We start from the raw sequence: 25,228 nt of genomic DNA, 5'->3' as shown, positions 1-25,228 counted from the left end.
TACCTGATCATACAAAGTTCCTGCAGTAATATTGACTATATTCCCTATACTGTACATTACATCCCCATGACTTATTTTATAACTAGAAGTGTGTGCCTCTTAATCCCCTTCACCTATTTCATCCAGCCCCTCCTTTTGCCTCCCCTTTGGTGACCACCAGTTTGTTCTCTGTATCCATGAGTCTGTTTCTGTTTTGTTTTGATTGTTAGCTTTGTTTCTAGATTTCACATATAAGTGAATCTTAGAATATTCGTCTTCCTCTGTCTTATTTGACTTAATATAACACCCTTTAGGTCCATCAATTTTGTTGCAAATGGCCAAAGTTTGCTATTTTATGGCTGTGTAATACTCCACTATATATGTATACAGCATCTGATTTGTCTGTTCATCTATTGATGAACACTTAGGCTGCTTCATTATATTGGCATATATAGTAAGTAATACTGGAATGAACGTAGAGGTGCATGTTGCTGCTGCTTCTGCTAAGTCACTTCAGTTGTGTCTGACTCTCTGTGACCCCATAGATGGAAGCCCACCAGGCTCTGCCATCCTTGGGATTCTCCAGGCAAGAACACTGGAGTGGGTTGTCATTTCCTTCTCCAATGCATGAAAGTGAAAAGTGAAAGTGAAGTTGCTCAGTCATGTCCGACTCTTCGTGACCCCATGGACTGCAGCCCACCAGGCTCCTCCATCCATGGGATTTTCCAGGCCAGAGTACTGGAGTGGGGGTGCCATTGCCTTCTCCATAGAGGTGCATATGTCTTTTCAAATTAGCATTTTTTGTTTTCTTTGGATAAATACCCAGAAGTGGAATTGCTGGATCATATGGTAGTTCTGCTTTTTGATTTTCTGAGGAAACTCCATACTGTTTTCCACAGTGGTGGCACCAGTTAACATCCCAACCAGCAGCCCTGTTTTTTGCACATCTACACCCACATTTGTCATCTGTTGTCTTTTTGAGAACAGCCTGTGAAGTGATATCTCATTGTAGTTTTTATTTGCGTTTTGGAGAAGACTCTTGAGAGTCCCTTGGACTGCAAGGAGATCCAACCAGTCCATTCTAAAGGAGATCAGTCCTGGGTGTTCTTTGGAAGGAATGGTGCTAAAGCTGAAACTCCAGTACTTTGGCCACCTCATGCAAAGAGTTGACTCATTGGAAAAGACTCTGGTGCTGGGAGGGATTGGGGGCAGAAGGAGAAGGGGACAACAGAGGATGAGATGGCTGGATGGCATCACTGACCCAATGGACATGAGTCTGAGTGAATTCCTGGAGTTGGTGATGGACAGGGAGGCCTGGCATGCTGCAGTTCATGGGGTCGCAAAGAGTTGGACATGACTGAGCGGCTGAGCTGAACTGAACTGAATGATTAGTGATGCTGAATACGTTTTTATGTGTATGTTGGCCATTTTTATGTCTTCCTTGGGAAGGTATCTATTTAGGTCCTCTGCCCATTTTTTAACTGGACTGTTTCTTTTTTCTGAAATCAAGTTGTATGAGTTCTTTATATATTTTGAATAGTAACCCTTTATCAGAGATATCATTTGTAAATATCTTTTCCCATTCAGTAAGTTTCCTTTTCAGTTTGTTGATGTTTTCCTTCACTGTGCAAAAGCTTTTTAGTTTTGTAGTCCCATTTGTTTATTTTTGCTTTGTTGCCCTTGCCTAAGAAAATAGATCCAAAAAATCATTCCTAAGACCAGTGTCAGAGTATACTGCCTATATTTTTGTCCAGGAGTTTTATGGTTTCAGGTCTTATATTTAAGATGTTAATTCATTTTGAGTTTATTTTTGTAAATGATGTTTTATTCTTTTGCATGTGGATGCAATGTGGAAGTTTTCCCAACACTATTTTTGAAGAGATTATCTTTTCCCCACTGTATATTTTTGGATCCCTTGTTGAAATTAATTGACCATATATGCATGAGTTTATTTCTAGATTCTATTCTGTTCCATTGACCTTTGTGTCTGTTTTCTTTTTGTGTGTGTGCCAGTACCATACCGTTTTGATTACTATAACTTTGTAGTATAGTTTGAAATCAGGGCATATAATACCTCCAGCTTTGTCCTTCTTTCTCAAGATTGCTTTGGCAAGGAGTTCTTAAAAGATGGTTCAGCCTTATGTATTCCAGTTTGAATGGTCAAGCTGGTTAAAAGGCCAATTTGGGGAAAATCACAGATGTCCTGGTGAGGGATGTTATACTGCCCAGAATGTGGCCGCCTCATGAAACCTCCCTGACTTTCCCCAACTTTACTTTGGTCCTTAAATCCGCACCCCCACCCCACCAACACACACATCTCAGATGACTCCTGTGTCATTTATTCTATTATGCTTTATTTTCTATAGCATCATTCTTATCTCCTCCTCACCAAAGTTATTGATTGAGAACCACTTCTTTCTTAATATGTGAAAATCCTCAAAATCCTCAAAACTTCCTTCTGTATCTTCCATCTAATAAATGCTCCATAAATATTTGTTACATGAGTAAACACATAGTTCAGTAGCTCTTAGCAGTCAAAGTGCCTCCAAGTCAACTGGAAACATTTAAAATATGGATATCAGGACTACATCCCCAAAGATTCTGACTGACAGTGTTGGGTATTTTTGTTGTAAAACTCCCAGGTGACTTTGATGTGTGGGTCAGAGTGGAAAATTAGGGGATGGGGCTGATTATGGGTAGTCTGCAGTGTTACCTGGGAATATCATCATACCCTCTCTAAATGTTTGCATATTCACCTTTTCTTCATGAATGATGAACCTATGACAAAATGCCATGATTATCTCACCTTTAAAGGTTTTCAAAATAATGAATAGGAAATCTACCCTACGGGAGTACTGATCCAGATCATTTGGTTGCATTTTCCAGAGTGTGCTGTAAATTAGCTTCCCTTGGGAAGGAGAAGGTGAATTGCTGTTTTCACTAGACATTTGACTGACTGACTTATTTTTAACAGCTGTGGCTCCGGAAAACACCAAAATAGAAAGGGGTTAAAACATGGCTTCTTCAAACACAGAACTCAGAAAGTCTGGCAATGGCATGGTTGTGCAAGTGTTTTGATTTCAGAAGGGGGAAGTCTTCATTTAATTCTATATAATGTGTATATAATGATATAATTTTAAGGCACCTGCTTCAAAATAGAAAGTGGGATGTTGGAGATAATAACACTAAACAAAAATTAAACTAAACCGGGCTCAGTGCCCAGGAAAATTATCAGATTCCAAGAACTGGGCAAGGAGTAAACTAATAGAGGGTGAAAAAAGCAGGAATGGATGAAGTCATATCTGCCTCTGTTAAAAATGACCGTGAAGCAATGTGATCGCTCTTGAACAATTCCGAGGGGCATTTGTTGGGTGGGTGGAGTTCCTGCCCTTCTCATTTTCAGTGACAAACTTCCAATGGAACTTACTTTCCTAAAATGTCAGTCCCAAACATGCCAATAATTACAACCATCATGAATTATGTTTGAACTTTTATAATGCTGTAAACTAGTTGGAAATAAGTGGACCAGTAATAAAAGTAAGAGTTAACTGAAGTCAGAAGGAAAACCTTCATGTTTCCCAGGATGCCTAAATGTCATGTAATTTACATAAACAAAGAAGGAAATCCTCTTTGTGTGTTTAAGGGTGTGGGTCTAATACAGGAACCCATGTTTTCCTGTTATTGCAAAGCATTCTTTAATCTTTTAAGCACATTTTAGGACCCACATATATGCCAGGTGTGTTGTTTCCTTTGCTATTGAAACAGCAGAGCAAGGTATGACTATCAGAGAAATTTAGGAGAGCCCCTTTTGTGTCACATAGACACACAAAATAAATGAATTAAGTGGACAGACAGCCCTGGGTAGACTGGTAATATTGCATGAATTTAGTGAGGGGAATGATTGTTCCTCATGGACTTAAACAGGCTTATATTTGGAGCTGTAGGCCAGACAGGCCATTTGTGGATGGAAGACGATAACATTTCCTTGATGTTGGGTGTTTAAGGGGTGATGATTTTTTAACCATGAAAGTAAACGCAATTGGTGTAAAATGTTCATAAGCGTTTATCCAAAATATAACTGAATAATGGGCATTACACCTAAGGATTATTTGAAATTTAAAAAAAAAATGTTTGCTAAATTCTGGTTAGGAACAAAAAGAGAAGGTTGGACTGAGATCCTAAGAACAGCCCAGGCCTAGATCATAGGGTTGGTCGCTTTCCCCTCTTGGTCAATGTTTTCCTGCCTAAATGACCCCAGACACTGAAGCTGTGATAAACTCTGCTGTGTGTGAAGGAGAGCCTTCTTACCACCAACCATAACTGGCACAGGTACTTTCTGTCCTTCATCCCGCAAGGATTCGTTTTGCCATCTGTTGAGCATTGCATGGTTATTTCAAAATGTGGGATCTGCGGGCTGCTTTGAAACTAAGAAAGAATGTCGCATTGATGTACAGGCTTACTAGGATTGCATTCATTAGGAGGAGTGCTTTCCACTTTTCCTGCTTCTTTTAATAGCATCAATTCTATTTAAACTTAAATTCCTACAGCCAGAGCTCAGGAGGAGCTTTGAGGAAAATCCTTTTAAAATACTTAATTACCTCCCCTCCCTTGAGGCTCTAAGTTAAGAAGTAAGCAGACAGGCAAATGTTCAGAGTGACTCTCTCCTGCTGGCTGGTGCTTGATCTCTGTCTGAGAAGTGAGAAGGTCCATCCTCGGCGTGGAAGGGAGAACTGACCAAGGCCGAGAGGAGGAACCGCCGCAGGCCTGCAGTTGTGGTAGCCTAAGGAATTCGTATGTGGAGGGGGGCGGGGGTTATAATCAGATGCAGATTAGATACAAACTAACTGTACTTTATGTTGAAGCTGAAACTCCAATACTTTGGCCACCTGATGCAAAGAACTGACTCATTTGAAAAGACCCTGATGCTGGGAAAGATTGTGGGCGGGAGGAGAACAGGATGACAGAGGATGAGATGGTTGGATGGCAACGCTGACTCAATGAACATGAATTTGAGTAGACTTTGGGAGTTGGTGATGGACAGGGAGGCCTGGCGTGCTATGGTCCATGGGGTCGCAAAGTCAGACACAACTGAGTGACTGAACTGAACCATAAGGCCAGTTTTTTTTTTGTTTTTTTTTTTTGAGTGAGGTATTTCTTCTTATTTTATCACTGAAGCCTGGAATACTTACACTGGACTGTAGCATTAGAAATATGCATTGTAGTTGCCTCAGGGAACCAGTGAACTGTGCCTTTAAAAGGTAGCCTTTCCCAGCCACCCCTACCAGATGCTCTCAGCCCTTTGTGCTGCTTTCCCTGCTAACCATCATGGTTTATTTGGAGCCTCCATTAGAGGGGCTTGCTGTTAATTGTCCCTGTCGTGTTCAGCGTGAGTGGATGAAGGCATCAGCGAAGCTGCCCTTACAGTTAAAATTATATTGTAACTGCTCGAGGATGCAAATTATAACATCTGTTCGAGTTCGCCTCTCACTGAAGGCACATATATTCATTCATTTCTTGTTTACCTCTGCTTCTCTTTGTCTCTGCATTTCCCTCTCCCTCTCTCTTCCTCCCCTCTATATTCACACCGATACACATGTATACACACACACACAAATATGTCATTTTTTCTCTCTCTTTAATGGCACATATGCACGTAGGCATAAGATAGAAACACCTGTGAATGTGAATCCAGCCCATCCTGCACACTCACTGATCAGAGTGGTCTTTTCTTGGCAGTGACCAACAAGAAACCCACGCAGGCATCCATTACGAAGGTCAAACAGTTTGAAGGCTCCACGTCGTTTGTGCGGCGGTCACAGTGGATGCTCGAGCAGCTTCGCCAGGTTAACGGCATCGATCCTAATCGCGTGAGTGAACTGTCCAGTGCTGAGCCGAGGTGTTCTTTTCTCACAGTGACTCTCTCATTGACCTTGGCAGAGTGGTGGGTGTCTGAGTCGTTTTTGACAAGGCTATTTCTCTGTTTCAGTTATGTGGCTGAGACTTTCTGATTCCTCTGCCTGTCTTGTGGGAAATTATAAATCTTTTCATCATGTTGGACAGAGGCATCTAAGGAGATGCATATTGAAGAAATAACTAGCTACCTCCAATACAAAGAGCAAAGTGCCAAGTGCAAAGTTAAGATAATCACATCTATGATTATCAGTATGAAAACCCATGTTCATCAAAGTTCCATCTGCCTCCTAATGCAATCAGGGATGAGGTTTATTTACCAAAAATCCAATAAATGAACTGCACATTAAAAATGATGTATTAGAATTCCATTGGATTTAATAAATGAAACATTTCATCGTAGAGTTATGTATGCAAGTAAATTCCCTTTGTTTATACACTAACCATATATCAATGATGAGGAAAAATGAAATGTAAAATGAAACTATACACTATAATAATAAGGGATAATCTTTCCCTACCAAAGGTTAGGGACAAGATTAATATTGTTCAGTGCCAGGAACCTGAAGTAATCCTTTCTTGAGCAATGGGAAAGACCATGTGTAGTCTGAAATAGGATACAAGTTGATATGCAGTTAAGCTAAAGGGACTTCTGTGCTCGTAGCTTCTTGGGGACATCTCAAAACACTGTGAGACAAGAGATCTGCTTGATAAAAAGAGAAAGGTGGACTCTCTGTGCCCCTAGGTGCTAATCAAGATGAACCTTGTGATTAGGAACAAAGTCTCAGAAAGGTGTTTTAGCCTTTATGAGTCTTAATATGGTAAACTGGAAGCAGCAGTTTTTTAGAGATGGATATCATTCGTTCTTTCAATGTCTTTTCCAGGATTCTGCAGAGTTCGATTTGTTGTTTGAAAATGCCTTTGACCAGTGGGTAGCCAGCACAGCCTCAGAAAAATGTACCTTCTTCCAGATCCTCCACCACACCTGCCAGCGCTACCTCACAGACAGGAAGCCGGAGTTTATTAACTGCCAGTCCAAAATCATGGGAGGTGAGTGGGCGTTTGAATGACTTTAGCCATCCCGTTTCCTTCCACTCGCTTTTACAGAAAGAGTTAGGTGCTCAGCAGCATAATTAAAGACCAGAAAAAAAGAATCCGGATGCTCAGAGCTGGACCGCCTGAGGACCATTCTGGGAGTTCTTTGTATGCTAAAGACACCGTGGAGTGTTTTCACTCTTATCCAAAAACTGATCTTTTTAAAGGAATTAACCCTTTAGATAAGATTATTTGTACCAGGAGAGGAAGCCTGTCCCTTCATTAGAAAAACCTGTGCATTTGGTCTCCTCACTACCATTTCTATCATTTCATTTTTTTTTTTTTTTAATTTTTTATTTATTTATTTTTTTTAAATTTTAAAATCTTAAATTCTTACATGCGTTCCCAAACATTTCTATCATTTCAACACAGGACACTTTTAGAGTTGTTTTTTTCCTAGTATTTCTCAAGATGTTTTGCAACTATTGATACGAATGTTCCTACAGATCTAGTTCCTTCTCACAAATAGCAACCAGTCTCTCGTTTATTCCTTAATTGGCAGACAGAGCTGATTTAGGATGAGAGCTGTAAGCCAGCCTTATAGGGGCAAGTACCAGTATGGGCAAGTTAATGAGAAACGTTTAGAGGGTGCTTAGCATGTTTCTTCTAGGTGGCATTTCTTTTTAGAGAATTGAAACTGCTAAAAGTGTAAAGCCTTGCCAGTCACTCTGAGTTGAGGAAGAGTGTGTATATCATTGGTCTTTTCACTGATCTGTTCTCCTGGTTTTGAAAGCATCTTCTAAAAAAAAAAAAAAGTACCAAGTTTGTCTTAATCAAATGTCAAGTGAAGGTCACATTAGAGACATTACACTTTCCCCTTGGGCTGTATATATCTTTCATATGAACATGAGGCAGAATCCATCATCCTGTCCTAACGGCTGCTGTACACGCTGTTACTTTACCGTTAGTCCACTAGATGTGGTGGGAGAAAATGCTGTCAGCACCTCATTATTATCCGCTAAAGTGTCAGTGTGCTTCTGACATAGGAAGTTCCTCGCATCATATGAACCTTGAGAAATCTCTCAAATGCGGATGCAGACCTTGGTGTTAGAGCTTCTTTAATTAGTCCTAGAAAAATAGAAGAGATGATGAGTACCTATTTTCTTCAATGTGGCTGCATCCTATGGAACAAAAGTGGAAAAACTATTAGACACAAATGTTGAAAGGAAAGGAAATATCAAACACTGACCTCTTACTGTTTGGAAGATAAGAGGTACAACCCCCTCTCCTGTCTGTGCCACCAGTGCTGATCAAATGAATTGTGCTTTGAAAGTCCAGCCTTAACAGACTTGGCCAAAGGTCAGAGGACCCAAGGCTGAGGACCACAGATGGCCATGTCTTCAGGAAATGGAAAATTGGCAAGGAAATTCCAGCTTTCCCTCATTCTTCATTAGAATGTTCGGTACCATCCTAGAATCAAATTTGCTTCTTGATCTTATGCTATGAAACCTTTTCCCTGTCGGCAGAAGTGTAGTATGGTCAGTTGCTTGCCTAGCTAGCACTTGAGCAGAGTCTCCTCTCAAAAAACAGTGTGACATATGGATTTGAAATTTCTGTTGCCCTTGGAGACAGACTTCCCTCGAGCGCTCCACTCCTCCAGGTGCCATCCAGGAGGCAGAGAGCGCCAGAAGCAGAAGTGGTTCCATGGGGATGACTGCATTTCCTCAGAATGGAAATGGGAGGCAGAAGCAGGGTGTTCGGGTACGGGGAGGGGATAGGCTCTTTCCACTGTCCTGTGAAGGTTAAGGAGAGCTTTGGGAACTTCCCTTCCTCCTCCCCGAAGGGGCAGCACTAGGTGGCCCTCTTCCCTGTTGTCCCTGAAGCTCTCATTTCTTCTCTCAGAAGAAGCCCTTTCCTTCCTTCGTTCACTCTTGGCTCATCTGCCAGTCACACAGTATGTAGGTACTGAGCGTCCACTCTGCACTAGTCACTCTCTACATCTCTGATGTGGAGAATTATTCTATCGTTGGCCCCTTAACAGACCCTAATTGCCACCACTCAAACCCCAGACTGGCAGGTCCCCAACAGCCTTTCCATATGCGTTGTTGCGTGCGTGCATGCTGGGTCGCTTCCCACTCTATGCAGCCTGCCAGCTGCTCGACCCAGTATTTGGATATCTTCCACCGCCCTATGAACCCCAAATTATGCCGAGTTGAGACAAGAATCTGCATATTCAGTGTTAAATTGTTGGTCTGTGTAGTGCATAAAACTGAAGACTGATTTCCTGTTGTAAGAAAAAGTTCACGAGACCAAGTCCAGAACTCCGCTTCTGTGACCATGTGTCTCTCTTCTTCCTTAGACCTGTTTTCCCTGATGTAACATGTGGAGGTTAGTTTAAATGAGTTCTAAAATCTGTCAGGCCTGTCATTTGAGAATCTATAGTTTTTGAGGTATGGCTTTATTGTATAGGTTAATCACTGCTTAATAATCAAATAAAAGATACTGCCTACTTCTAGATTCTAAGGAAGGTCAAAACGCTGGAACTAAGCACATTGTACTTTGTTGGCAGCACGTAGTGCTTAATGAGGACAGCCTGTCTTATTTAAACAGTTGTCTTTCCTTGATAACAGTTGTACCAGCACACCCTGGCTAATTAGCATGCTGATTAGGCTTCCTTTCTGCCAGTTATCACAATTCAGAGACAGAAAAATTGTGTGGTTTTCGGGTCACTGCATTCTGACACCTTTAACTTTTAGGGTACCTACCCCAGCTTCAACAGGTGAGATCTATTTCAAATTACAAAAATCTTCTGGTCTGTCCTCAGTATGGGCCGCAAGTGCTAGACATGGTGGTTTTCCCCGCTGTGAAATGTGATAGATCTTGTTAATTTTAGAGAACTGATAAGTGTCGGTGTGCTGTCCTCCACCTCCATTCTGTACATATGGTATCTCATTTAGTTTTTACATCAGCCTTTGGAAATGCAACGTATTATCTCCATTTTACCGAGAAGGAAATAGGATCAGAGGGATTAGTAAATAACTTGCCAAGGGTCATATAGCCTTTGTCCTCAAGTGGCAGAGCTAAAATTCAAACATAGGTCCTCTCTAAGAACATCTTTTTTGGGGCCACGAAATGGTACATTCCAGGGAACATCATCGATACTGTCTTTGGTATAAATGTTGCTCCCTAAAGTTGTTTAGGAATTTGGGGACATATTTTAGCCAGCACATTCCTAGGTATTAAAAAAGGGAGCTAAGTGGAGAGGGTCAGAGATATGAGAAGTTTTAACGGTTTTCCTACTTTTATTGCAGTATACAATTAATATAATTACTTAAGCACTTTTGTTTCTGCCCTAAGAATGAAGGAATCATCAGGACCTTTAAAATCATCTTGCTTGTTGTTTCTTCTTTGTTTTTTTTTTTTTTTTCATAATAATTTCAACATATTAAAGAGATGAAAGTGAGGCTATTTTACTCAATGGGGAAGATGCTGGAGTCCTGGCCACTCATCAGGCCTCTTAGGTACTTTGTTTCTAGTCCAGCCTGTCCTTGGGAAAACTGAAGCCATTTGAATGATATTTTGAAGAACAGATCTGCCTGACTGAACCACACTTTCTTTAATACCAGTTGTGATAGGATTGTCATTTACGTATCTACAATTCCATGAAATTCTGCTCTGATATTTATTGATTGTGTATATTCCAAATGGCCAGCTGTTTCTTCTTCCCTTGGGGAAAGTCAGTTACACCGAAATAAATTCTTTGGCTTGTTTGAAATTCTCTCCTCCAAACATGTTATTTCCTTATCTCCAGAGGACAGACTTGGAGCTCTGATCTTCTGGTGTTGGTTATAAGATCCAGGAGACATGTCCAAAGTCTGCAGTTGTGAAGACCCCCATAAATTGAAAGAGGGAGGGATGTTCTGAGCAGGTGTAAAGCAGGAAGCATTGATTTCTTCAGTCAGCATCTTTTCAGCCATCTTCTCTTCTTTGGATGCTTAGAAGACTTTGTCCTCAAGCCTTGGTTATTCTTACTTTCCACTCTACCCACTTTACCTCTCTTTTAATTTATTCAAGGTCAGTTACCTTAAAAAATACAAAGTCATTCATTCAGTTGCTGGGTCCCTAAGCTACCAAGCCACCTACAAAGATGGAAGGCTGAGGTGTAGAGCCAGTCTGGCTGCTGAAATGTCACGTAGCGTTAGGAACAACAGGACCCTGAAGGTGAAGTCTTAGCTTCATATAGCTTACTTTTTCTAAGATAGTAGCTTTTTTCTGCCTGTTACACGCAGAATAGATCTATGATAATATAGATGATATACTGTCTTGTCTGGATAAGGAAATGGCTGCCCACTCCAGTATTCTTGGCTGGAAAATCCCATGGACAGAGGAGCCTGGTGAGTTACAGTCTGTGAATTCACAAGAGTCAGACACGACTTAGCAACTAAGCCAGCCCCACCACTATTATGATGATATGTTTGTACTACAAAGATGCCTTGAAGGAATTAATCACATATGTTGAACTTTAGACTCTAAAAGAGACACTTACTTTCAATTAATTAATTTCAAAAAAAAAAAGCATGGTCTGCCCCAAATAGTAGCATCGGTTTACTTATAACAGACCTGTTGTATTAAGTCTAGGTCCCAAGGGGAACTTTATTTTGCTCTCTGCATTCTTCTTAATAAAATGTGATCAAATCCCACATAGTTCCCCATTGTTATTTTATTTACACTGACCTTCTGTAATGATTACTGTTGCCCTATTATTTTTATGCCCAAATCTGTGAACTAAGGAAATCTGGAATGGTTTTGGCAACTTCTATGTGGAACCACCAAATAGATGCTTTGTAAACCTATTTTCTTTTTTAGAAAGTATGGTAAATTATTTGCAGAAAGAAAGAAATTTATCCCTTGAGGCAAGGTTCCATTTAAACTGAAGCATGTCCTCCAGTTTTCTTGGGTTCTGAGCCCAAGCACCTCTGGCTAACTTATTCGATTACTTCTCCCTGTTTCCTCTGTTCCGTGTGGGTCATCATTCAGTGAACCCCATCTAGACTGTTTGAGGCCCAGTTGTTCACATAAGCATTTACTCAGCACCAGCTGCCTGTCAGGTTCTGAGCTACCTGTGGACATCCAGCAACCAGGTGGGCACCTTTACCAATTTTACTTACCTTCCTGGGGGAGTCATTAGGTGTAAATAGATATCAAACAATATGATACACCAAGGGGATGGCTGAGCTGCATTTAAAAGGATAGTTAAGAGTTGACAGACACATAAGGGCAGGATGAAGTGAATTCTGTCTTGCAACACTTAATCCAGACAGTGTCATTTCAGTGTTGGGTAGATTCAGAATCTGAAATGTGGCAGACTGTTTTTCCACAAAGCAGACTATTTGTAAGTGTCATGTATTTTTATCATCACCAAAGGGTATTTCTTTAGCATTGTCCGTCAACGTGCAGACCTTCAGATGAGGGTATAAAGTGCAGCCTTGTGAGCTCTATTAGAATTCCAGGGACACATATGTCTCTGATGTCCCCTTCATAGCAGGCTAGCCCTCATTCACCCCTGCCAATTGGTATGCTAAAGTGAAAGTCGCTCAGTCATGTCCAACTCTTTGCGACCCCATGGGCTATATGGTCCATGGAATTCTCTAGGCCAGAATACTGGAATGGTGGGTAGCCTTTCCCTTCTCCAGGGGATCTTCCCAACGCAGGGATGGAACCCAGGTCTCCCGCATTGCAGGCGAATTCTTTACCAGCTGAGCCACCACGGAAGCCCTGGTATGCTAAAGGAGAACCGAATGGCTTTCCTCTGGAGTCCCCTGGGGTGGAACAGAATCTCAGGATGCAGACTGTGACTTTGTATTGTACTTTTCTCCCAAACAATGTAGGAGCATACCCCTGAGCAAGGTCTGCGAATATTTTACCTTGTGAGTGCCCTGGATGTGGGCGTGTGTAAGGTGAGGTGACAGATGGTGACACAGAGCACATGTATGCGTCTTGAGAGTGTGCTTTTTTTAAAATTTTTTTATTGAAGAATAATTGCTTTACAGAATTTTGTGGTTTTCTGTCAAACTTCAACATGAATCAGCCATAGGTATACGTATATCCCCTCCCTTTTGAAAGTCCCTCCCATCTCCTGCCCCATCCCACCCCTCTAGATTGATACAGAGCCCCTGTTTGAGTTTCCTGGGCCATACAGCAAATTCCCATTGGTTATCTATTTTACATATGGTAATGTAAGTTTCCATGTTACTCTCTCCATACATCTCACCCTCTCCTCCCCTCGCCCTATGTCCATAAGTCTGTTTTCAATGTCTATTTCTCCATTGCTTCCCTGTAAATAAATTCTTCAGTACCATTTTTCTAGATTCTGTATATATGCATTAGAATACAATATTTATCTTTCCTAAGAGGGTTCTTATGGAAAAACAAAAGTGGTGTATACGGTCGTTCTTAATCCAAATATATTAATAGAGTGCTCTAATAGAATCTGTCACATTTGCCATGATTTTTATATTTCTTCCTCGTGTCTTGATGTTTTCTGTCAATGAATAATGGTTTTGTGGGATGTGAACCTTGCACTCCTACATGTACTCTGACCATGGGCACAGTATAAAGAGTCTCTTATTTCTCAAGAATACATTCATGTGTAATTTTGCCCCCACCACTAACACTTTCACACACTCAGGGATTCAGCAGATATACACTAATGATTACAATTCACATACCAAGTTGGATTGTATTAAAAAACCATATTGTTGATGATGGCATATAGATACAGATCAGGGGAAGAGGCCAGGCTGCTTAGATCATTTACTGTTGTGAGAGAGTCAGGAAGTTTCCCAAGAGTTGTTAAGATCTAGAGGAATCCATATTATAGCTCCTCCAGTGAGGTTTTGTTGCCCTTTAGGAAATAACAAAGGAACAAACTTCAGTTACCCTCTACCATGGACCAACAAGGAAAGTGATTTATGAGGAATTGCCTGAGATCCCACAGCTCATGAGGGATGGAGCTCTACCATGGTCAGGGCTTCTCATTTATTCCACGTCCATTCATTGGAGACCTGGACTTTCAAGTTCCCTCAATAAACCCAGGCTTCTTTTCTTTATGTTGATTCTGCCAAACAGAAGAGATAGTCCCAATTTAACAAGATATGTATGAGACTCAAATTAAAAATTCCATTTGGCAATTCTCAGTAGATGTCTGTTAGTGATATTAAACACATACAGACTTAGCCACCACTCTCTCATCACTCCATCCTCTTTGTTGCAGCTAATACCATCTTTTCCTAGAGAGCTTGATATTTTATATATGACTTTCTTTTTTAGAAACTTTTTGGAGAGAGTTAGAAATTAAGAATAGAAACCAAAGATTATGCATCAATAAGAATAACAGTACAAATATTTAAAATATACAATTGGAAAAGCCTAGTTTGGAGACTTTTTTGTTTTGGTTATTGGGATACCACCAGTGTAACTACTGCGTCAGACACAATTGAGATATATGGTGCTACACAAACTGCTAACAACCATCTGACATTGACTGAGTGCTCTTAGGAGCAGGACATTGTAGCAGAAGCTATGAGATGTCTATCTGATTCTTTATGTATTTTTTAAATTTAGGACAATATTACCCACAGTTATGTTGGAGATTTTGTATGCTTTCTCATGTTTTCTGGTAGTCATTCAACTTTATCTTATTCCCAAAAGGTGAATTAAAAGCAGATGCTTTTATTTGCAGTGAGAAAATTGAAGTGACGAAGGACTAGTTCCTTAGGTTCCATCCAATTCTGTACATGATATAAATGACTAGTAACTAAAGAAAAATTGGGTCACAGATGTGATTTTTTATTTTCTGTTTTTCATTGCTCACTGACTGTAAGCTACACTGAAATACATGCTGTGAAACAGCTGGTGGGTTATGGGGAGTCATCCTGAGCCTGGAGTGACTTCGTGCATTAAGTGCTTTTTGAATCATATCTCTCCATCAAAATCTTGAACCAAACCGAAGCTCCACGAGAGGACTTCCGAGGTATCATTTATCGGCGTGACAAGGATTGTGAACATATTTTGCCTATCCCATGGTTAAATAATCTGAAACAGATGAGAGCCATTTCTACTTTCATAATCAACCAGAACACATTAATTGCACATCTTGATATAGTGGAAAGAACACAGACTAGATTCACTTAGCTCTGTTTTTGATAGTTATCACTCTGTAACCTTCTCTAAGATGCTTACCTCATACTCAGCCTCTCTGTGCTTTTTTGTATCATGGATAGCAACATATACCTTGAAGGAATGGTGTGGGGATTAAAATGAATTTTAAAATATTTAATCAGGATTTCTGCAAAGTGCTAGTACATGTCTGAATATTTTGTTTAAAATACATGGAAATTATGTATATCTATTCATAATATCATGATGGTCTTCTGGAATATTTATCAAAGTCCTTTCTTATGAAAGAAGTAAGAAAATATTCTTAAACTTTCCTAATCCATGTTTGGCCTTAAGAATTGCAAAAACAAACCAAAGTAACTTTTTTTGTTCCAGCTGGGAAGGAGCTAAGCTATATTATAAATATTTCAAATGTCTGGAATGCTGAGTTGTTTGCCATGGTTTATAGAATGCTGAATGTGTTGCATTTTATGTTTGACATTTATAGAATGCATATGGTACTGCTGACTTTACCAGAACAACGATGTTTAAAATATTGAGTGCTACTGTGACAGAGATCAGGGCACAATATTCAGATCTTCTAGTAGGAAAGAAAAACCTTAAAACACATTTTCTGAACTTTATAAGAGCATAGAAATGTCCTTTTTCCACCAACATATCTTCAACCTAGAGCATTTCTTTGAGTCCAGTTCTCTTTACACAGCCCCAAAAGGACATATATCAGAGGTTAAATTGTTTAATACTGTTAGTCATGAAGTAGTATTTTCCAAAATAGATATAAAAGGCATGCTGCATGATGCCTACCCATACTTCTAGATTTACAGAGAAGTACAATTTTTAAAAGAATTTGGGGGATTTAAGTTTACCAATCACTTTGCTACATGTTTTAAAATCGTCATAATTTCATGAAACAAGCTTTACTTTAATACCAAAAGATAGAAAGATAGAAAAGATAGAAAAGATAGAAAGGATAGTGAAATATCCTTTAGTGAAAAGGATAGAAAGGACATATCTCTGAGAATAAAGGGCTATTCCTTAAATTGGAAGCATTTTTTTTTATGAAAAAATTACTATGTCTGGTTCTTATTTTTCCTAGTTCACATGGTGGACCAATAAAAACCCCATCATCACCTGGCCTTTAAAAGTTGCTTCTCTGCTGTAACCTAGAAACATCAAGAACTAAAAATTACTTGGAGTTTAAGTGAAGAGAAGCTGTGAATTCTCAAGAACAGTAACTGGGTCTAAAAATGGTCATTTATGATTTGTCAAATTCATTCCCACTCTGGGGAAACCCACTCAGCACACATCCTTTGGATAGTACAGACAGAACAGATAATCCTCAGGGTGAAGGCCCTAGTCTTATCCCTTACCTGGAATAGAGGTAAGGAACTGGTGCGTAGTACCTGAGAAACTACCCAGGAATACGAGATTTCTAAAACCTTTAGTGAAAAGGTAAATAAAATGATGTTTTTTCCCTCACATTATATCCTAGCCTTTCAAAAATTTCAGCTTTATATTTGATCATTAAAATAAGACTAAGTCTCTAAACTTCTCTAACTTATAAGTAGTCTCTAACTTATAACTTAAGTCTCTAAAGTAGTTACTTGAAATTTAGACATTGATGTAAATCTGAAGTTGAAGACTTGTCAGATTTGTAAGACCAAAAGCATTTCTCACCCTTCTATTTACAATATGCCTACCCAGGGTTGAGTTCATAGGAGTCATGCAAGAGGCAAGGGCATTAAGACTGCCAAATTTAGGACGCAAAAGCAGAAGATGCGCAATAAACTCTGAGTATAAGATAAACAGTGGGTAACTTTTGAGTATAAGTATACCCCATGCAGTATTTGGGACAACCAAAAACTTATCCATTGTTTGTCTGAAATTCAGATTTTACTGAGCATCCTATATTTTATCTGGCAACCTTCATGGGCATCCCAGTTTCTAGCTATTGTAACCAATACGGAAAACACAGTAAGTTAGCTGGTATGTAGATAAGTAAACTTTATGATGGCCAGTTATTAGGACTTTAAGAAATGTTGAGATGGACGACTCCCAGGCATAATGTTAGGTTAGCTGTTCAAAGATACAAACAGAAAAAATATGAGGCAGGCTGCCAAAGAAGCAGTTGAAAGACCTGCCAGGATTCATGTCTTATTGTGGTTATTCTACTTAGAAAAATGCTGTTAAGTGCAAATGAAAGTAGTAATCAGCATAGAAATTCCACTAAAGCTCTTTAGTAATCAAACATGAGGTCCCTGGTTAAATGTGCACAGGGAAAAAAGCTCAGTCTTGGGTCTGAATGTCTTTGGCTTGGTTTTGAGCAGTTAGTTTCCTGTAAAAACAGTAACAGGAGTCTGCCATTGACTTTTGGGGACACCAGCAGACCAAAGGCTCCCATTTATGCAGAAAAGAGAAGCAGCTCTGGGTCTCAAGATCTAGAAAAGATGCTGCTTTAAAAATTTAGCCTCTCTGACCTGTCTGATGGTTTTCTTAGTAATAGAAGTGACTGGTCTACAAAGAATCCCTTGTCAAACCCTTGCCTACAAGCTCTGACTCACCTTTATCCATCTCACTATCCATCTATTGCCTCTTCTCACTGTCAGGTAAATGAGCATGGAAGGTAACCCTTAGCTTTTGGTTGGTTGGTTTGCTTGGGTTTTATTCTAGCTCCATATGAGTATAACATCCACAGGTGATGCTACTATAGGTTCCATGAAACATTCAGTGGGTCCTACTTGTGAAAAGGGAAGAATATCAATAGTTCCTAACTGTGAGAGCACATTGAGCACCAACACTTCAACTACAACACTTGAGTGGCAGGAAGGCAATCAAGTAAGTGTATCACTCTATCGAGGTAAAACTTGTTTTAGGAAAAGAATGAGGACAAGTCTTCATTGGCTAAGGGATCTGTTTACTTTGTGTAACTTTTGAATGGTTAAGAGGTGGCAAATGCATGCATTTTAAACTTAGTGGATGCTGCTGGTGGGAGAGCAACTATTTATGTTTCTGTTATTTAAATTCATGAAAAGTGAAGGTGTTAGTCACTCAGTCATGTCCGATTCTTTGCAATCCCATGGACTGTAGCCCACCAGGCTCCACTGTTCATGGAATTCTCCAGGCAAGAATACTGGAGAGTGTAGCCATTATCTTCTCTAGGGGATCTTCCCAACCCAGGTCTCCTGCACTGCAGGTGGATTCTTTACCATCTGAGCCACTAGGGAAACTCATATTTAAATTCATATTCATGCCAAAAAGACAGTAGTAAGAAAGACTCAGAATATTTCTGAGCTTAGATACCTAAGCAGAAGCTGACTGTTCATATTTGAGAAAATCTAAGTGTTGTAATTATTCATAATACCATGCCCTGTAGAAAAGACCTTTCAAGTGGAATGAATATACCCCCCATTGAACGTGGTTGCGAACATTCTGGTCAGGATCAGCTTCATGTCCCTTATCTCTCAGAGAATTAAACAGGACGGAGTGTGGTGGGTAAAAATCAGGGGCATTACATGTTTCACATACAAGTATTGCACCAGACCTAATCTTGTGATTATTTATGCTATTATATATTATTTCTTCTATCAGTGTCTCCTATGGACCTTATTTTCACAGTTGGTTGATTTTATTGATCTTCTTTCTAGTTTCCATTATAAGAGGTTGAGACTTAAAGAGGCAAATAAAAGACGTTTTTCACAAGGTCAGAGGAGATTCACAGATCTGATAAAAGGCAAAAGTTTGTCCTGATGGTTGCCTTCTAGGAATGTTAGGAATCTTTTGGACACCAAGTAAAGGAGAGGAAAAACACTTGTAATTTTGAGAAGGTCTTTGTGGTGTTAATATATAATCCTTGTCTATTTTTTGTAAGCTTTTGACTTTCAAACTTGAATAAGATACAATAGAGTATAATTGTTTAAAGGCTTACATCATTTAAAAGCAAATGTTACTGATTACACTCCAATACAAAATAAAAAGTTTAATTAAAAAAAGCAAATGTTTATCTTAAGAGTTACTGAGTAAAATGTATTTTTTTCTGTCTGCAATGAGTTTACCATCTTGGTCATCACCTAATCATGCTCTATCAAATTATCACAAACTTAGTGACTTTAAAACAACACACGTTTATTATCTTGTAGTTCTGGAGGTAAGAAGTCTGGAATGAGTCATCAGGTTGTGTTCCTTCTAGAGGTGCTAGGAAAGAGTTTGTTTCCTTGTCTTTTCCACCTTCTGGAGGCTGCATGTGTTCCGAGGTGTGGGGCCTCTTCCTCCATCTTCAGACTCTCCAGTGTAGCGTCTTCAAATCTCTCTCTGCTTTTTATGCTCCTGCCTCTCTCTTATCAACACCCCTGTGGTTATATCAGTAGACCCAAGTAATTTGGATTATCTTTCCATCTGAAGATCCTTAAGCATAGATGCAAGGTCCCTTTTACCATGTAAGGTAACATATACGTAGGTTCCACGAGTTAGGACGTGGGCATCTTTGTGCAGCTGATGTTCTGCCTACTGTACTATTTTTCTAAGAGCTATAATATACACTATTGTCTAATAACGTCCTACATTTAATCTTTTTCCTTTCATAATATATACTTTTAAATACTTTCTATACTTGTACTAATCTATTATAATTTAAGATATTTAAATTTCAAAGCATGTAAGAAACCTATATGCAGGTCAGGAAGCAACAGTTAGAACTGGACGTGGAACAACAGACTGGTTCCAAATAGGAAAAGGAATACATCAAGGCTGTATACTGTCACCCTGCTTATTTAACTTCTATGCAGAATACATCATGAGAAACGCTGGACTGGAAGAAGCACAAGCTGGAATCAAGATTGCTGGGAGAAATATCAATAACCTCAGATATGCAGATGACACCACCCTTATGGCAGAAAGTGAAGAGGAACTAAAAAGCCTCTTGATGAAAGTAAAAGAGGAGAATGAAAAAGTTGGCTTAAAGCTCAACATGCAGAAAACGAAGATCATGGCATCTGGCCCCATCACTTCATGGTGAATAAATAGGGAAACAGTATAAACAGTGTCAGACTTTATTTTGGGGGGCTCCAAAATCACTGCAGATAGTGATTGCAGCCATGAAATTAAAAAATGTTTACTCCTTGAAAGAAAAGTTATGACCAACTTAGATAGCATATTCAAAAGCAGAGACATTACTTTGCCAACAAAGGTCCATCTAGTCAAGGCTATGGTTTTTCCAGTGGTCATGTATGGATGTGAGAGTTGGATTGTGAAGAAAGCTGAGCACTGAAGAATTGATGCTTTTGAACTGTGGTGTTGAAGAAGACTCTTGAGAGTCCCTTGGACTGCAAGGAGATCCAACCAGTCCATTCTGAAGGAGATCAGCCCTGGGTGTTCTTTGGAAGGAATGATGCCAAAGCTGAAATTCCAGTACTTTGGCCACCTCATGTGAAGAGTTAACTCATTGGCAAAGACTCTGATGCTGGGAGGGATTGGGGACAGGAGGAAAAGGGGATGACCGAGGATGAGATGGCCGGATGGCATCACTGACTCAATGGACGTGAGTCTGAGTGAACTCCAGGAGATGGTGATGGACAGGGAGGCCTGGCATGCTGCAGTTCATGGGGTCGCAGAGAGTCGGAGACGACTGAGCGACTGAACTCTACTGAAGCTTTTTAGGAAAACCCAGTACTTAAGTGGCTGAAAGGGCTTATCTTGTAGCTCCTTACTTTACCAACAGATATTTGTACCTTGGCCCTTTCTCTTCACTTAAGGAATTGATTTTCCTTAATAATCACACAGGTTTTTTTTACAAGTTTCTAAGATATCTTAGTATTTAAAGCTTTCAATGATGAAAATGTTGTAGGCCATTTGGTTTTGTTAAAATCATCCTTTTCCTTGATATTTCCCTTACTTCCATCTCAGAAAATGGTCTTAATGTCCTCCATGTAAATACCTTGGTGACATTCCTCTTGAGACTGACAGTTCCTCTTCAGCTTTCATATAAAATGTCAAGGTCAAGTGTATTTAACACATACTCATCAGATAAGTTCACATTAACGGGTTGCATTTATCTCTTTAATTCAGCGTTCATTTAGAAGTGATCTGACATGAGCCCCTGAAGTGCAATTAGCATATTAATTCAACAGTTTTCTGTACTGGTTAGGGTGTCTTCCTTCAGTGTAGTGTTGTGTCTTAAACTTTGTCTTCCCAGCATGGTATGGTACACACTGCAAAGGAGAAGACTGCACAGATCTGGGTTTGAATTTGTGATCTGTCATTTACTGTCTGTGGATGAGTTACTTAAACTGTAAGCTTGACTTCCTGTTCTTAAACAGAATAATTATGCTTATTCCACAGGGTTGTTGTAAGAGTTTTAAATAAGGTCATTTATAAGCATTTAGCATGGTGAATAGGGAGTACTGTGAAATGTAGTGGTAGCTGTTATAACTATATTAATATATTATAATGAATTCTTTCTTTAAATTTTGCCTTCCTGCTGTTGTCCTGCCTTCCTTTCTATTCTATTGATATAGAATTTGAATTCCAGTCAGACACGGAGGAGGGAGTGGAGGTATGCGTAGCTTTCAGTATCCCTTACATCAGATATAGTAGACATGAAGTCATAGGTATTCATATTTGCATTTTTCTTCTATGATAACACTGATCGTCACCATATTGAGTTCCAACTATATGCCAGATAATATTTTTTAGTTCACGTTAATCCTAAAAAGTAATCATTTTTATCATTTACAGATTAAGAAGCAGAGTCTCTTAATATTACTTAACATGCCTTAAGTTATGTAGATAATAAAAAGAAGTTGTTGCTATTGTTCAGTCACTAAGTCATATCCAACTCTTTGTAACCCCATGGACTGCAGCACACCAGCCTTCCCTGTCCTGCACCATTTCCTGGAGTTGGCTCAAACTCATGTCCATATAGTCAGTGATACCACCCAACTATCTCATCCTCTGTCATGCCTTTCTCCTCTTGCTTTCAGTCTTTTCCAGCATCAGGGTCTTTTCCGATATCGGTCGGCTAATCCCATCAGGTGGCCAAAGTATTGGAGCTTCAGCGTCAGCATCGGCCATTCCAGTGAATATTCAGGGTTGATTTCCTTAAGGAATGACTAATTCTATCTCCTTGCTGTTCAAGGGAGTCTCAAGAGTCTTTTCCAGCACCACAGTTCAAAAGCATCAATTCTTTGGCACTCAACTTTCTTTATGGTCCAACTCTCACACCTGTGCATGACTACTGGAAAAACCATAGCTTCAACTATATGGACCTTTGTTGGCAAAGTAATGTCTCTGCTTTTTAATATGCTGTCTATGTTTGTCATAGCTTTTCTTCCAAGGAGCAAGCATCTTTTAATTTCATGGCTACAGTCACCATCTGCAGTGATTTTGGAGCCCAAGAAAATAAAGTCTGACACTTTCCATTGTTTCCCCCTCTAGTTGCCAAGAAGTTATGATACCAGATGCCATTATTTTAGTTTTTTGAATGCTGAGTTTTAAGCCAGCTTTTTCACTCTCCTCTTTCACCTTTGTCAAGAGGCTCTTTAGTTCCTCTTCGCTTTCTGCTCTTTGGGTGGTATCATCTGCATATCTGAGGTTATTGATATTTCTCCCGGCAATCTTGATTCCAGCTTGTAATTCATCCAGCCCAGCATTTTGCATGATATACTCTGCATACAAGTTAAATAAGCAGGGTGACAATATACAGCCTTGACATACCCTTTTCCCATTTTCGAACCAGTCTGTTGTTCCATATCCAGTTCTAACTGTTGCTTCTTGACCTGCATACAGGTTTCTCAGGAGGCAGGTAAGTTGGTTTGGTATTCCCATCTCTTTAAGAATTTTCCACAGTTTGTTGTGATCCACACAGTCAAAGGCTTTGGCATAGTCAGTGAAGCAGAGTAGGTATTTTTCTGGGCTTCTCTTGCTTTTTGTATGATCCAGTGGATGTTGGCAATTTGGTCTCTGGTCCCCTGCCTTTTCTAAAACCAGCTTGAACATCCAGAAGTTAACAGTTCACGTATTGCTGAAGCCTGGCTTGGAGAATTTTGAGCATTACTTTACTAGCATGTGAGATGAGAGCAATTGTGCAGTAGTTTGAACACTCTTTGGCATTGCCTTTCTTTGGGATTGGAATGAAAACTGACCTTTTCCAGTTCTATGGCCACTGCTGAGCTTTCCAAATTTGCTGGCATACTGAGTGCAGCACTTTCACAGCATCATCTTCTAGCACTTGAAATCGCTTAGCTGGTATTCCATCACCTCCACTAGCTTTGTTCATAGTGATGCTTCCTAAGGCCCACTTGACTTCACACTCTAGGATGTCTGACTCTGGGTTCGTGAGCACAGCATTGTGGTTATGCAGGTCATTAAGACCTGTTTTGTGCAGTTCTGTGTATTCTTGCCAGCTCTTCTTAATTTCTTCTGCTTCTATTAGGTCCTTACCATTTCTGTCCTTTTGTTGTACCCATCTTGGCATGAAAATTTCCCTTGGTATCTCATATTTTCTCTAAGGAAAGTTAAGATTTGTGTGTTTCTAAAATCTATCTTTCCTTCTTCTCCATTATAGAAAAGTAGAGAATCTTTTCAACGTATGTTTTTGTGTAGAGGTTTTAAGTGGTCCTCCAACAAAATGAGATTTTATCCTCATTTCATCAGCTTAGTATAGTTCTTGACATTGGTCAGTGTCGTATTTTCAGTATAGCATTTGAATTATGGGATTCATTTCTTTATCACTATTAGTTTATTTTCTAATTAAATGTTCTACTACTAAGTTCACTCTTCTAATACTGTCCTTTCTTTTGGTTTATTTTCATATCTATTTTCCTTTCCTCTAGGAATACTCTTTGGGATCATATTATACTTTAAAAGGAAAATGCAACTTTATTGGTTGAATTATAAGATATGCATAAATTTTCAAGAATATGTATGTTATATAAAGCATGGTACATTTATATCCAACTCTTCTGTGTAATAAACATTTATAGGCCAGCAACATGTATAGGTAACTAAGATAGAGTCCTAGGTAAGGCAGCCTTTGAAAATAGATTGTGTATGTATCTTCTTTGGGGAAATAACAGACTTGGGAAAATGTGGTAAAGCTTTCTTCACTGTTGATTAAGAAAATTCCAAAATTAAGACTTCCTCTTTTCAACTATTATACTTCTCACCTTCATCTCTTAAAAGCTGAAAACACAAGCACAAATAGCTGGATTTATTTCTGATTAAGATTAGGTTAAAAACTACAGAAATTTAAAGTTATAATACAGATAAAAATAAACAGAACCACTGATTTGCTATGCTTCTCAACTCTCAACTGTTTTTTCCTGTTAAGAAATATAAATTGAAATTCTTCATTTGGGGCTATCTACTTTACCAACAAAGATCCATCTTAATCAAAGCTATGGTTTTTCCAGTTGTCATGTATGGATGTGAGAGTTGGACTATAAAGAAAGTTGAGTGCCAAAGTATTGATGCTTTTGAACTATGGTGTTGGAGAAGACTCTTAAGAGTCCCTTGGACAGCAAGGAGATCCAACCAGTCAATCTTAAAGGAAGTAAGTCCTGAATATTCATTAGCAGGACTGAAGCTGAAGCTGAAACTCCAGTACTTTGACCACCTGATGTGAAGAACCGACTCATTGGAAAAGACCGTGATGCTGGGAAATATTGAAGGCAGGAGGAGAAGGGGACGACAGAAGATAAGATGGTTGGATGGCATCACCTATGTGATGGATATGAATTTGAGTAGGAGTTGGTGATGGACAGGGAAACCTGGCATGCTATAGTCCTCGGGGTTGCAAAGAGTCAGACATGACTGAATAACTGAACTGAACTTTCAACCAACCAGGCCTAAGCAAATAAGAGAATCTATTAGTAAGATATAACCAACTTTTTCTTTGTTTGCTGGTGAGAACAAATGGAAAAATAAGTATTATCACTGCTGAACGCTGTAGAGTTTTTGGATTTTTATACTGCTAAAAATGAATATTTTAAAAATTGAATATTGGCATAGTTTAATGTGAATTCACATTTTGAGACTCCTTCGGCACCATTACCTGCAAAATAGAGGAAATTAAAAAGAAATAATCACTTTCAGGGAAAAAGCTAAGTATGCATAAAGCAGAAACAGAGTCACA

General features: G+C 39.4%; 1 protein-coding gene across 3 annotated transcripts in view; it reads left to right on the top strand.

Annotated features, from left to right (window-relative positions):
- The window catches only part of STXBP6 (syntaxin binding protein 6), a 270,357-nt gene that overhangs the window by 204,637 nt on the left and 40,492 nt on the right, over window positions 1-25,228 (top strand). For all 3 annotated transcript variants that reach the window (XM_018066444.1, XM_018066445.1, XM_018066446.1), the window contains 2 exons: window positions 5,716-5,846; window positions 6,774-6,939. In XM_018066444.1, coding sequence (XP_017921933.1) covers window positions 5,716-5,846; window positions 6,774-6,939 — 297 coding nt within the window. The remainder of the gene's footprint in view (window positions 1-5,715; window positions 5,847-6,773; window positions 6,940-25,228) is intronic.

The sequence above is a fragment of the Capra hircus genome, chromosome 21 (genome assembly GCF_001704415.2).
Source record: "Capra hircus breed San Clemente chromosome 21, ASM170441v1, whole genome shotgun sequence".
In the NCBI taxonomy this organism is placed as follows: Eukaryota; Metazoa; Chordata; class Mammalia; order Artiodactyla; family Bovidae; genus Capra; species Capra hircus.
The sequence above is the reverse complement of the archived record's forward strand: the minus strand, read 5'-3'. Positions and strand labels throughout refer to the sequence as shown.